The following is a 13,640-nucleotide window of genomic DNA, read 5'->3' on the forward strand; positions in this document are numbered from 1 at the left end:
GCCTTTGTTGAAAAACAATCTAGACATCAAATTATTAAGCTAAGATCCGATAATGGCAGAGAATATGTTAACAACAAATTCATCAACTTTTGCACTGAGAATGGAATTCAAATGCAACATACTGTTCCATATACTCCACAACAAAATGGTGTAGCTGAAAGGAAGAATCGCACCTTAAAGGAAATGGCTAATTGTATGCTTCAATCTAAAGGACTTAGTCCTAATTATTGGGCAGAAGCAATTAACTATGAAAATTACATAATAAATCGCACTCCTACTAAGGTTTTAAAGAATATCACTCCAGAAGAAGCATGGAGCTCAATTAAACCAGATGTAAGTCACTTTCGTGTTTTTGGAAGTGAAGCATGGGCCCATATTCCAGATGAGAAACATAAAGCTTTAGAACCTAAGAGTGAAAAATGTATTTTTGTTGTATATTCTAAAGATGTCAAAGGATATAGAATTATTCCACTTAAGTCCAAAAATGTTATCATTAGAAGAGATGTAAAGTTTGCTGAAAATATATCGGCCTACAAGCCTAGTTCGGCGGATGTGCCACCTCTCCCTATCTCTTCTACTTTCGAAAATATTTCTTCTTCAGATGATGGAAGCGAGGATGAAAATCCTCCCCCACCTTCTCAGGATCCTCCTTCAGCTCCTCAGCTTCCAAAATGGGTCCGTGCTACTCGGGATGCAGCAGGTGATCTTGCCAGTGATCCTACAGATCAGCGACGTACACGTTCTCAGTTCGATAGAGCCTCTTCTTTACTGGCTCAAGCTTCAGTGAATTATGATCCTGAAACCTTTGCAGAAGCTTCAGGCCATCCAGATTGGGAAGCAGCTATGAATGAAGAATATCATTCATTATTGGCAAATGATACATGGGATCTTGTTCCTCTACCAAAGGGACGAAATCTTGTTAGATGCAAATGGGTTTATAGAACCAAGTATGTACTAGATGGGAAAGTTTATAAACATAAAGCTCGTCTTGTTGCTAAGGTTTTTTCACAAGTTGAAGGCATTGACTATATTGAAACCTTCTCCCCTGTTACCAAAATGAACTCTATCCGCCTTGTTCTTTCCCTTGCTGCCTCTTTCAAATGGGAAGTCCATTAGATGGATGTTAAATCCGCCTTCTTGCATGAAGAAATCTATATGGAACAACCTATTGGATTTATACAAACAGACTCCAGTCTTGTATGTCGGCTTAAGAAATCCCTTTATGGTCTCAAGCAAGCTCCTTGGGCTTGGTATGCCAAAATGGATAGCTTTCTTTTAGAATCTGGCTTTTCTAGGTGTCATTCTGACAATAATGTCTACACTAAGAAAGTGGGCAAGTCTCTTATGATTCTTGTTCTTTATGTTGATGATCTTATCCTCACTGGTAGTGATCCCAACCTTATCAACCATGTGAAGTCCAGCCTTAAAAAGAAGTTTGAAATGACAAACTTAGGACACTTACATTATTTTCTTGGTCTTCAAGTCTTGCAATCCAAGGAAGGTATTTCCCTTTCCGAGTCCAAGTATGCCTGTGATATTCTACACCATTTTCACATGGAAGATTGTAAGCCATCCCCTTCTCCCTTTCAGTCTGGAGTCAAACTTTTAGTCACTTGTACTTCTCCTGAAGTTGATGCTACCTTATACCATCAACTTGTAGGAAAACTTTTGTATCTAACCCATACTCGTCCTGACCTTTCCTTTGTTGTTGGCCTTGTTGCTCGGTTTATGCAAAACCCACGTGAAAGTCATTTCAAAGCAGCTAAAAGAATACTTCGTTATGTTCGAGGTACAGTTCAGTTTGGGATTCATTACAGTGCTGAAGCATCTCCTCTATTGGTTGGTTTCACTGATTCCGATTGGGCTGGTGACCCTGATGATCGGAAGTCTACTGCAGGTTATGTGTTCACTCTTGGTTCAGGACCTATTACATGGGCTTGCAAGAAACAAGGTGCCATTTCTCTTTCTTCAGCAGAAGCAGAGTATCGTGGTGCCGTAGAAGCCAGTAAGGAAGCCTTGTGGCTTCGTCAGATCCTGTCAGAGTTTGGCTTTCAGTAGTAGCATCCGACTACACTTTGGTGTGATAATCAAAGTGCCATTCAACTATGCAAAGATCCAGTCCAACATCAGTGCAACAAACACATTGAACTACACATGCACTTCATCAGAAAGCTCATTCATGACCATGTTCTTGAAGTGCAATATTGTTCAGCAGATGATCAAGTTGCAGACATCTTTACAAAGGCTCTCACAGAGGCGAAGTTTACTAAACTTTGATTTATGGCTGGAGTTCAGGAAGTTGTCACTAAGGGGGGATAGGATCTAGTGCCTCCTTCCTCCTTCTATAGTGTCATATTTGTAAATCCTTCAATCCTATCCCAAGTTTTTCTTAAGGGGGAGATGTTAGGATATTCCGACACAGGAAATAGTTAAGTATAACTTGGTCTAGTATAGAGTTAGGTAAAGTGTGTTTCTTTACTATGTACATTTTGTAACTTACAATCCAACGGTCATGATATGTAGTGATCCGATGGTTCATTCTCTCCTCAGTATTACCGACACTTGATCCGTGGCTTAACACTTGATTGGTCCATGATCTCTATTTAAAGAGCATGGAGGGTCATTTGTAGGTTAATTGTTCATGAGAGAAGCTTATGTAAATTTTTATTCTTTTATTAATAAATTGCCTGAAGTGGCCGCGTTGGCTCAGGCCGTGGATGGTTTCCCTCTTTGAGGGTTTTAACCATGTCAAAATACGGGTGTATTGATTTGTGATCTGTGTGTGTTCGGTGTCCTTTGGTGTTCTATCTGATGAACTTACCCTGTAAATTCCTACAGAGAGATTTCCTGTGTTACCCTTACATAATGCTAATACCATGAAAGGAAAAAAGTGACCGCATCCAGGGTGCAATCTTTAAGATAAGGTAATGTCAAATTTTCATAAATTTAAAAGAATAAAACCTCTCAAAGCTGTTTGATGTAAGGTAATGAATCTATCCATAATGCCAAACCCATAGCTTCAAAAATAACAAATCCACCTATATGCTTCATAAATGCACGGTTAAAATCCATATTCTTTATAAATGCATGGTGAAAATCGATAACTGAAAATTAATAATTCCCTCTATATGCTTCATAAATGCATGGCCATCCCATGGGACTTTGTTATTTCTGATTATTATGGCCAAAATTCCAAAACTTATAATAGTTAGACAAGGCCTTTCTGATTTTCTCATCTGGTTGTTGAAACCTAAGTATCTGAGTTATTGATGGCATTGCGTTGATCTTGTAAACAGGAAGAAAACGAAGAAATATCTCCCATGGATGATAATATTTCAGATGGAACTGGAGATGACTGCAGTCAGAATGATAATTGTGAAGTATCAGAGACTGGTTAGACTACTCCTATATTAAAGCCTCCCAAATTATGACGAAAACATAAATAGAGTTAACTTTTCCTAACTGAAACTTAGAAATCTTGTTTGAAGGCCTATTTGTAGATAATTTGTTGGAAAAAATCTTAATTGCTGAGACTTTTAACAATCTTTGAAGGAAAAATTTCAAAAGCCAAATGTTGAAGGATCATTATTAAATCACATTATTACAAATGATGCGTGCAGATTCATAAGCTAGGTGCAATTCTAAATGTGGACCATATGATCAACCTGTCTTCTGAGTTTAGTTTGATGAATTTCAGATTACTGCATCTTATATGCTTGTCAAAACTGGTACTAGTTTACATCTGTTAGAAAAAAATATTTTATATCACAGCATAAGTAAACAAATATGAACCATCTGTGCATTCTTGCAGCCACCAAATTGGAGCCATTGCATATATGGTCATTTCACAAATTGGTTGTTTTGACAGTTATAAAAACTACACCCTCACCTATTACCATTCTGTTCATGTTCCCTTTGAACAAATAACAAACTGAGAACACAAAAACGAGTAGAGAACGTACCTACCATAGACATTTATAACCTACATAAGATGAAACCAAAAAATAGCGAGGAAGTGACTTGGGTGTCCAACAGCTGTGGCAGAAAACCTACCCATGCATTTTATGGTAAGCCTTGTGACTGAACACGGGTGGGACTATTTGTAAATCGATTCCAAACACCAAAACTCCAGAAGCCTAAGTGCAAGATAAGGAAAAAAAACATGAACCAGCGAATCAAGGAATAACTCATAAGGAAAGAAATGGACAAAAGATTTGCATGAAATTGTAATTGTCCAGTAAATATGGTTTTTGTACTAAGAGAAGTGAGATCCATTTTATAATCTGGGTGGGGTTGATCCATCAACTCTTTGTATTTTTGTACATCCCCATGTGTGTTGAGGGTGCACTGAATCTGGGTGGGGTTGATCCATCAACTCAACTCTTTGTATTTTTGTACATCCATGAAATTGTGATTGTCCAGTAAAAATGGTTTTTGTATTGAGAGAAGTGAGATCCATTTTATAATCTGGGTGGGTTGATCCATCAACTCTTTGTATTTTTGTACATCCCCATGTGTGTTAAGGGTGCACTGAATTTGGGTAATGCTTTGCATATGAGGCAAGCTCAGACAATCTAAATCCAGGTCTGATTTGTACGTCAAGGTCAAGGATGCATATCTCTAGTTCAAATGAATAGCCAACATATCAAATATTGGAACTTGAAATATACAACCTCAAGCTCGGCTACCTTGGGATGCATGTCAGGTCCAAACTTAAAAAGTTGGTGCTAACTTTAAATCACTTCCAGTTTAGAAGGTAGCATCTTGAAACAATGGGGATAAACAAGGACCAGGAAAACTTGTCCTGTTCTCAGCACCTACTTCACTCATAAAGTAGCTACATGGTACATGCTCAAATATAACTTCAGGAATGGCATTAAAGATTGTATGTTGGCCCTAGAAACTCACTGTAGAAGTAGCTACATGGTACATGCTCAAATATAACTTTAGGAATGGCATTAAAGATTGTATGTTGGCCCTGGAAACTCACTGTAGAATCTGGTATATGGTAATATTCCCTAAACAGACAACAATGGTGCTACATATCCAAATATTAATAAATGCAATATAAACATATGTATGTGCTGGCTCGCAAGCTGCCAGGAATGGCCTAGGATTATAGTGGCAGTCATTGGCTTTGAACCTAGGCCTCAACCAGGTAATCCCAACGAGCTACCAATTTCCCTAGATTTAAAAAAATATAAATAGATGTATGGAAATCATAGAAGGAACAATTTATATTAAAACTAAATTCAAGTAACACAAACAATTTTTCAAATAGAGTTGTTCCTTCAGAATAGACGAACTTTTTAGAAAAAAATATCTTTAACATATTGGTATCCAGAATGCTTCACATGAGTAGATAACTAACAAAGCTTGTAAAAAAATACACATATATTGTATTTCATTGAATGTGTAAATACACTTCAGATAATCTCATCCCTAATATATCATGCAGCTTCATTAAAATCATTATGGAGTTTTGTCATGGCCTTTCAAAGGTCCAGTCCTCCAAAGACCCATTCTCCTGATTAAGAGCTGAAGTGAATTAGATGAGATAAAATATATGTCCATCAGCATGTTTGTTACAAAGAAGTAACCCTACATTTTAGGGTCATTTTCATGACTTTTAAGGCAATATTAGTCTACAAAATGAAACTTCAAGGTGACAATTTATCTCCTGCTTGGGCAAATTTTCATTACATGGTTTCAGTATCTGGAACAACACCACTAAATTGAAGCAAAGAACATATCCACAAGAATTTGTTGTCCATACCTGAAAATTGTCAATATTTTGTCCAAGATTCTGGAAGGACAAAATCTTTCCAATGTTGCACCCATCATCCTATATTGGTCAGCTTTGTGGTCAATTTTCCAGGGATAAAAGGGCCAAGGAAAATGCTATATTACAGCAATTGTTTAAAGACCTCTGAACATTGGTTATCAAGAACTGGTCTCTTGTCTAGTAAATTTCCCATCAGGCAAAAGAATAGGATGCTTCCTACTTTCCAGTATTTACCCATCCCAAAAAACAATAAAAATAAATGAAAGCAATCACCTTGGGATATCAAAAACTCTAATGGTGCAATTTTCCTTGGAGGAACATCAATGCAACGTGAGTAACTTTAAGCTTCATTGTTTCAGCTTCTCCGTGCCCGCCTCCTTTTTTCCTTCAAGTCCACAACCAAAACCGTTATATTATCAGAGCTGCCACGGTGAATAGAAATCTTGTAGAGATGATTAGCAGCTGACTGTGCTGCAGGGTCCATTAAATGATCGATTGATTTTAAAGATGAAACTGGATTCTTATTATGCCAATGAGAGATGCACCTTCGAGAAATATCACACGCCTCCTCATTTGATATAATATCCCATAATCCATCACTGGCCAGTATCAGACATTCATCTTATTTTACCCATTCAGTGAATGTAATATCAGGGTCAGGAATAATAGATGGCTTCAAATAGCGATCTCCTGCAACTATTAGAAATGATAATAGATATATCAAATACCAGGAAAGCACCAAAGCACACATATGTACTTGTTATCTTACTACAAACATATCATACCAATGGCCCTTTACATTGCCAGCACTCCTAAAAGATGATATCCATTCCAACAAATAACCTTACCTGCTGCTACCTCAATCCTTTCCATCTCGTCCGCTCTCTGGGGCCGCAATCACAAAAATATTGGGTTAGATCCCCAAATCAAAGAGCATATATGTGTTGATGCAAGCAAATGGTTGAAAAAATGATAAACTATGGTCAATAATAGTGTTGCTCCAAAGAAAATAAGGCATACTTTGTGATCATCTGAAAGTGTAATGGCCTTCCCTCCACGGCATAATTTAACAACTCTTGAATCTCCACAATTAGCAATGATAATCTGACATGACCCCACAATAGCAATAACAACAGTAGTTCCTAGAGTTTCTAGGGCAATGAGCTCTGAACAACATTCCATGTGGTTTCCCTCCCCTGAGTCATCTCTTCTATTAGGCTCCTGTCCAACTTCAACATCCACTTTCTTGAAGCAACTAACTAAAGCCCTTTCCCAGAGTCTCTTCCAGTTGTTGTTACTACCATCGATGTCAGATCCCTTTCCACTCATTACTGCATCTAACTCCTCAACCAGTACCTGATGGAGGTGGTCTTTGCATAAATTGGAAGCCTGCCAATATTCCTTTTCAACTTTAATCTCTTGAAAGCAGAATAACGAATACAAAACTAAAAACTCGCATATAAGGATCTGAGAGGCTTGCAAAATGTTAAATACTTTTAAAACGCAGATTCAATTAACTACCATGAATTGTGTTAGGAAGGAAGCTAACCTGGGCACCTCCATGTCCATCATAGACTCCAAAGAAATGTAGTGGAGAACTTTCATTAGATTTTTGTGACCGCTGGAAGTGCAACCCCCAACAACAACTTTTCCAGAATGTTATGGTTACCTGGTTACCTGGTGAGCTGCAGGGGATGCCGAGTCAAATTGGTGAGGGAGCAGCCTGCGGGTTTTTGGAGTAATTCAAATTCCATGGTGAATTAACTTCCCATGCAAGAAGCGATGGAAATCGGAATGTAGGTCAGGAACCTGTCAGTCATCAACATTAATGCGGAGGGTGGCAGAGCTGGGTGGAGCTCGCGGAGGGTGGCAGAGGGCGAAGGAATTGTCAGCGGCCGGAGCCGGAGGTTTTTCCAGGTGGTGATGGAAACCGGGCCATTCCTTCACCTGGGTATACTACTCCTTATTGCATGTATTTTTTGTTATCCACATACTACTCTCAATGACTACGAGTATGCCGAGCTTACGTCGATCGCAGGTTCTTTTGGATTGTTGATGTGGCAAGTCAGGATCCTCCTTTTCTTTGTTGTCTTCTGTTTACATAAACATGGAGATCACATCCCCTTCCATAGTCAGAAAATTCACAATCACTTCACGTCTGTATCCGTATTCCAGAGGGAAGTGCCTAGAATGTCGAGCACACTTCACGTCTGTATCTGTATTCCAGAGGTACTCGCGTAGAATGTCGAGCACTATTCATTAGGCAGAAATTCTTAAAAACAAGTCACTAAGGCAATCATTAGTGGCTTAGTGCATCACACCATGCCATACCATAGATGTATAATTACACATGTCCATACATTTTCACGCAGTTTTATCACTCCAACTCCCAAGGCTCCATGATTTAGTGTAATTAATGTAGATAGTGATTGTTAACATCCATACCATGTCCATGTCCATGCATGCTACTTCATAGACTGTTGATTTTTCGATAGCTCCATCTTTCCAGCTTCCAATAAATACTATGCTATAAGATATTTAATACACTTAAGAGTACCTTTAGTCTCTACATGGTCAGCATGAAGTACACCTCTGCATATGCATATCATTATGCATGGGCATGAGCCTGGGGTAACCAATATTCAAGCTAATCATACAGACCATGGCATATGATTATTACGATTTCTGGTAGCTCCTCCTATGGGATTTCCCCTCCGTCTATTACCTCCACCTTGACCGCCACCACCAGATCGTACACATTTCAATTTGGAAATGCGTCGAAACACGAGCTTGAACCCCACCATTCATATATTCTAAAGCTGGTGTGAGATTTGAAATTGAAACCATGCCATCTTGAAAAATCAAGCAGTACATTTTCATTCATGAACGCTGAAGCTTTAGTCCAAGACACCTTCACCGAGTTGCCAAAATCAAATTATTTGGATGAATAAGGCTTGCCACCAATGATGGTAATAGAAAGAGAAGAATAATTCGATGTGGTGTTTGAGGACTACCTGCCGGTGATGGCAGAGAAATTAGGGGAAGAGGGGCTAATGGGCTAATTAGGGGAAAAGGGGCCCTAGAATGGCTTTCATTCGGTGGCGAATGTAGAGAGGGCATAATGACCTTCACTAGTCTAAAGAAAAACATTGCAGTGTTGGGAATGGAATCGATGAAGGATGAGGATCTTAGCGATGATCGAAGAAGGCGACTTGGACGGAGATGGGGCTTTGGATGTGAATGAATTCCGTGTTATTATGGTTAGATTAAGTCCCTCCTTCATGGCGGAGGCTGAAAAGTGGTTACAAAGGGCAGCCATGGATATGATCCATACCTTTGATTTTGATAGCTCTATGTGAGCTTCATTTCATGGTTGGGAAAGAGGAATGGCTTAGATCACTCTCTTTCCCACCCTTTTATTTTGTATCTTTATGTAGTTTGCTTATGAAAATACAAAATAATATGGGAATAGGAACACGAATTCATTTTTTTATTTGGAATATTGCTTTTACTACCAAAACTAAAGTGCAACTAAGGGTCCTTAGTTTTAGTTTTTTATCAAAAGAAAAAAAAACAAGATTTTATTAGGAGTCATTATTTAAGGAGTTGCCTTATCTTATAACGATAACAAACAACACTTACACTTGGTAAGGAGGACAGAATCAGGAAATGAAAATTTGTTTTTTTTCTATGTTTATTGTGTACATAGACTTTTTGACGCCCATTTGGGTTCACTATTGCAATTATTGTTTTTTACAATTTTTATGGTGTACATAGACATTTTGATGCCCATTTATAGTTGGGCTCACTATTGAAATTTTCACCACACAAGATTGTAATTTCTAAATTCCATTTAACAAAAACCTTGAGAGAAAACGTGTCAAATGCAAAATAAAATCCAATTTTTGAAGAATAACTTGATCTTTCTCCTTTGTCCTCCTCAACCTAAGATATACAATCTTTAAAAGCAATTTCTGGAGGATAACTTTGTATTGCAATTTGTGGAGAACAAATTCCAATTATGGACCTTTTTCGTCCTCAACCTGAGCTATGAAGGTTTTATTATGCTTAGTAAAATTTTCTTATCATAAACATTTTGGTATCAATCAATGAACTCAACCTTAATTTCTTTTCCATTTGTGTTTTGAAAGAAAATTAAAAGTCCTATTTCTTTCCTTGATAACCGAATTTTTTGTTTGAGTTACCTTTTCCTTTACTTTAAAGAAAAACCATTGTTGTAATCATTTGTTGCTTCCTAGCATCCTTTTTGAAAACAAATTGTGGTAATTATTGGTTTGTTCCTAGCATCGTTGGTCTTTAGCGAGGTGGTCTTTACTAAGATGGTAAGGAGGCATTTTGGAATGACATTTTAGGAGTTTTTAAAATCTGTATTGATATTTTTTTGTTGTGTTCAAAGTATTATGTGTTGTCAACAAATTATAAGTCTTATTTGTTGTTTAACTTCAACATTGTTGAGTGAGGAAGAAAAACAAGGATGGTAACGTGGGGTTTTGGGGCATAGAACAACACATGATGGAGTTGAGTGTGTGGTTAAAGCATAGTTGAGTGTATGGTTAAAGCATAGTTGAGTGTATTTTTAAAGCATTCCTTGTGTAAAGGTTGACAATTCAAAGCTCTTTGAGTGTAGCTAACAAAACAAAATATGATCGAAGGTAAGTTCTAGGAAGTGTTACAAGAAGGGCATAATTCCTCTTAGGAAAGGGCCAAGGCCCAAGAAGAGTTCACCCAACCCACATATAAAATCACACTATGGTCATAATCTAGCTAATTAAGAATGAAAATTATAAATTGTAGAATAGGTAAGGGTTAAGCCACAAAACAGAGTAGGTAGACCTAGAAAACTAACCAACATATTTGAGATCAAGACAACAGAAATAAACTTGGAGTTCAAGCCAATGGAAACAAACTTGGAGGACAATCCATTACCACTTCTAAATTTCTTCACCCTTAATCCTTCTACTAATTTAGTGCTAATACCTTTTACTAATCCTCTGCTAATACTTAAGAGGGTGAGAAGAACCCTATCCCCTATTTTCTCAATAATAACACATGAGGTGTGCATGCAAATGGCTAAAGGAAAAAACAAATTTGGAGGAGAATCCATCACCATTTATAAATTTCTTCACCCTTAAGCCTTCTACTAAGTTAGTTCTGATACCTTTTATGAAGCCTCTGCTAATACTTAAGAGGATGAGAAGTACCCTATGTGTTATTTTCTCCATAATGACGCATGAGGTGTGCATGCAAATGGCTAAAGGACAAATGGCTTTTCTCCACATTAATGACCCTCATCCTCCACTTCCATGATGTTAAACCTTGCATGTCAAAGCCATGTGCATTATGACTCACAAGGTAGATGGCACTAGGGCTTAATATTGTAAATGACAACTTTTAGGGAAAGTTGTTCCTTTAGTTAATATGATATTTTTTGCTAAATAATAACAATAACCTTTCTATTAATTAATATTAAACACATACTAAAATGTTTATTGCACCAAACCTTGAATATTGTGTTAGATACACCAAATTTGCAATAATCACCCACATTTTTGTAATGGTACAACATAATGAGAAAGAGCATCTAATTTCAATCTATGTCAAATCCATCTAACTACTACCATATATTTTAATAGGTGAATGAATATGTGAAATTGAATTAGAAGATGGATGTGTAAACTAAAAAATGGCCATATAAGTTGAAGAGGGCCGGAAATTTTGTAAATGGAGTTTAAAAAAACTTACAATGAAAATATTTTCAGCTTTAATTATTTACCTTTATTGTTGGATTTTCATTAAAATGGTTAAGTAAGACAAGAAAACAATTTGTACTAAAATGGGCATGTGACATTAATCCCCAAGATAAAGGTAGATGAAGGAATAAATAGTTTGTATTATTTAAAACATATTTTATGTAAGAATTGAATATAAAATGATATAACTAATCTAAACTTAGTATAAAATCACAATTAATGAAAATTGTCTAAGACAATCCAATCCTCTTCTAAGAATAATCATCCATGTTAACTTTCTTTATACCATTAGAGAAAGCTTTGTAAAAGTGAAAGATAAGTTAAGATTTATAAATTACATCATACTAAGAAAATTGGCAAAATTAATTATATGTTTTATAGTTTCTTTTAATAAGCTTATGTGAATTTGAGATGACTAGAAGGAAACCTTTCTAATAAACACTCCAAATTATAAAAGTCCTTGTTGTAAAAATAGCCAAAAACTTTACTAGATTATTTCTATTTTAGTAGATATAAGTCTTGTCCAAAAAATTAATTATGATTTTGTCATGATCATTAATGAAACGTTTACTTGCACATCGATGGAAAATCATTTTGACAATCATAAACTTGAGAAGACTAATATTATGTCTAGCCATAAAAATGTTAATTATAATATTTGTCATATGTATTAAAACTTGGATGATCTATGTTGACTAAAATCCTTACTTGTGTTGTGAGATTGTTGCATTTGTATATTACAATCATGGCCTTGATTCACAAAGTCTAAAATACCATGATTCTTTTTACTTATGGTCTTAATAATAAAGTTTCAAGTCTTTATATGTAGATGAAGATCATATTTGAAAGAACCATAGTGTTGAACTAAACCTTATTGTGATTTCATTTCACATTCCTCTTGGGAAGTCTGCACTCTTTTCTATTTTCTAGTTTCCCTACAAGTATTGTTTGATTCTAGGTTCCTTTTGAGTTATTAGTGATAACTCTTTTTTGGTATAATCAATAACACAATACGAGGAATGGCTTTTTGGTTGTATCGGCAGATGAATACTTTCATGTTAAAATCACAGAACATTGTTGTAAGATTTTTGGCCCATAATCTAGACTTTTTGTCAATGTATCTGCTAACTATTCCTTTAAAAAAAAATGTTTAATCTTGATAATGTGAAATGTATTATGAGATGGGTGTCTTAATACCTACTATAAATTGATGCCTATAGGAGTTTACCAACCATTCAATTTATATATTTGTGCTAATTTATGCTATATTTATTATATTTATGTACAACAATACATTTCTAATATACTTTATTAAAACAAATTCGTACTCTATGTTTTAATCATTTTGCAACAAAATATATTTGTCTAAAATATAACGTCTTAATTTTTATTATATTATTTTTTTAATTTATCAATGTAAAATTATTTTAGTATTTGTTACATTTCATTATTTTCAAATGTAATGAAAAATATCTCCCTATATTTTATTATTATTATTATTATTATTTTACCTTTCACTATTACATCATTTCCCATGCTAGATTTAGGATTGTAAATCACCTCATGTATATGTTTAAAAGAAACCAAAACCTCTCATAGTTAGGCTAAACTAATATATTATTATAAAAATACTCACACAATAACAATTCAACCATTATATATCTATCTTGATATACATCGACATCTCTCTACATCAAATGGTTTGGTTTTAAATGAGTTTACATTGATGCTCGACATCGAGTTAGGGGAGAGACACCATTACATGAATTCCTCCACCTTGGACCGCAAAAATTCCATGCAACCATGCCTTATTATCACATGACACCTGTACTTTGTATGCGTACACCTGTCCACCGTACCTGGTCATCATTTCAGTGTGTACAGGGAGTGTTAGGGTTAGTTTAGGGTATAGTCTTGGAGGCTTGTCTTTGATGCTGTGCAATTCTATTTAGGTATGATTGTTGTTCGTTTATGCTGTCAGGTACTTGTGTGTCACTGTTGTAATAGTGGTAACAAACATAACCATCCTTGACATTGTGGATAGTGGGTTATGGGGAAGTTCTGATAGTTGATTGAGAGGTTGA

The 13,640-nt window shown here is 36.0% G+C and overlaps 1 protein-coding gene across 1 annotated transcript; it reads right to left on the bottom strand.

The window, feature by feature from the left end:
• Positions 1-6,140: 6,140 nt before the first annotated feature.
• Positions 6,141-8,589, bottom strand: LOC149187556 (putative protein phosphatase 2C 6). Its single transcript, XM_089409695.1, has 7 exons — positions 8,511-8,589; positions 7,904-8,037; positions 7,335-7,406; positions 6,806-7,174; positions 6,634-6,670; positions 6,417-6,475; positions 6,141-6,305 (listed from the first exon to the last, which is right to left on the bottom strand). The coding sequence occupies exons 1-7, from the start codon at positions 8,587-8,589 to the stop codon at positions 6,141-6,143; spliced, it is 915 nt and encodes a 304-aa protein (XP_089265821.1).
• Positions 8,590-13,640: the final 5,051 nt, after the last annotated feature.

This window comes from Pinus tabuliformis, chromosome 3_1 (assembly GCF_031772625.1).
Source record: "Pinus tabuliformis cultivar Carrire ecotype Pingquan chromosome 3_1, CPIR1, whole genome shotgun sequence".
Classification (NCBI taxonomy): domain Eukaryota; kingdom Viridiplantae; phylum Streptophyta; class Pinopsida; order Pinales; family Pinaceae; genus Pinus; species Pinus tabuliformis.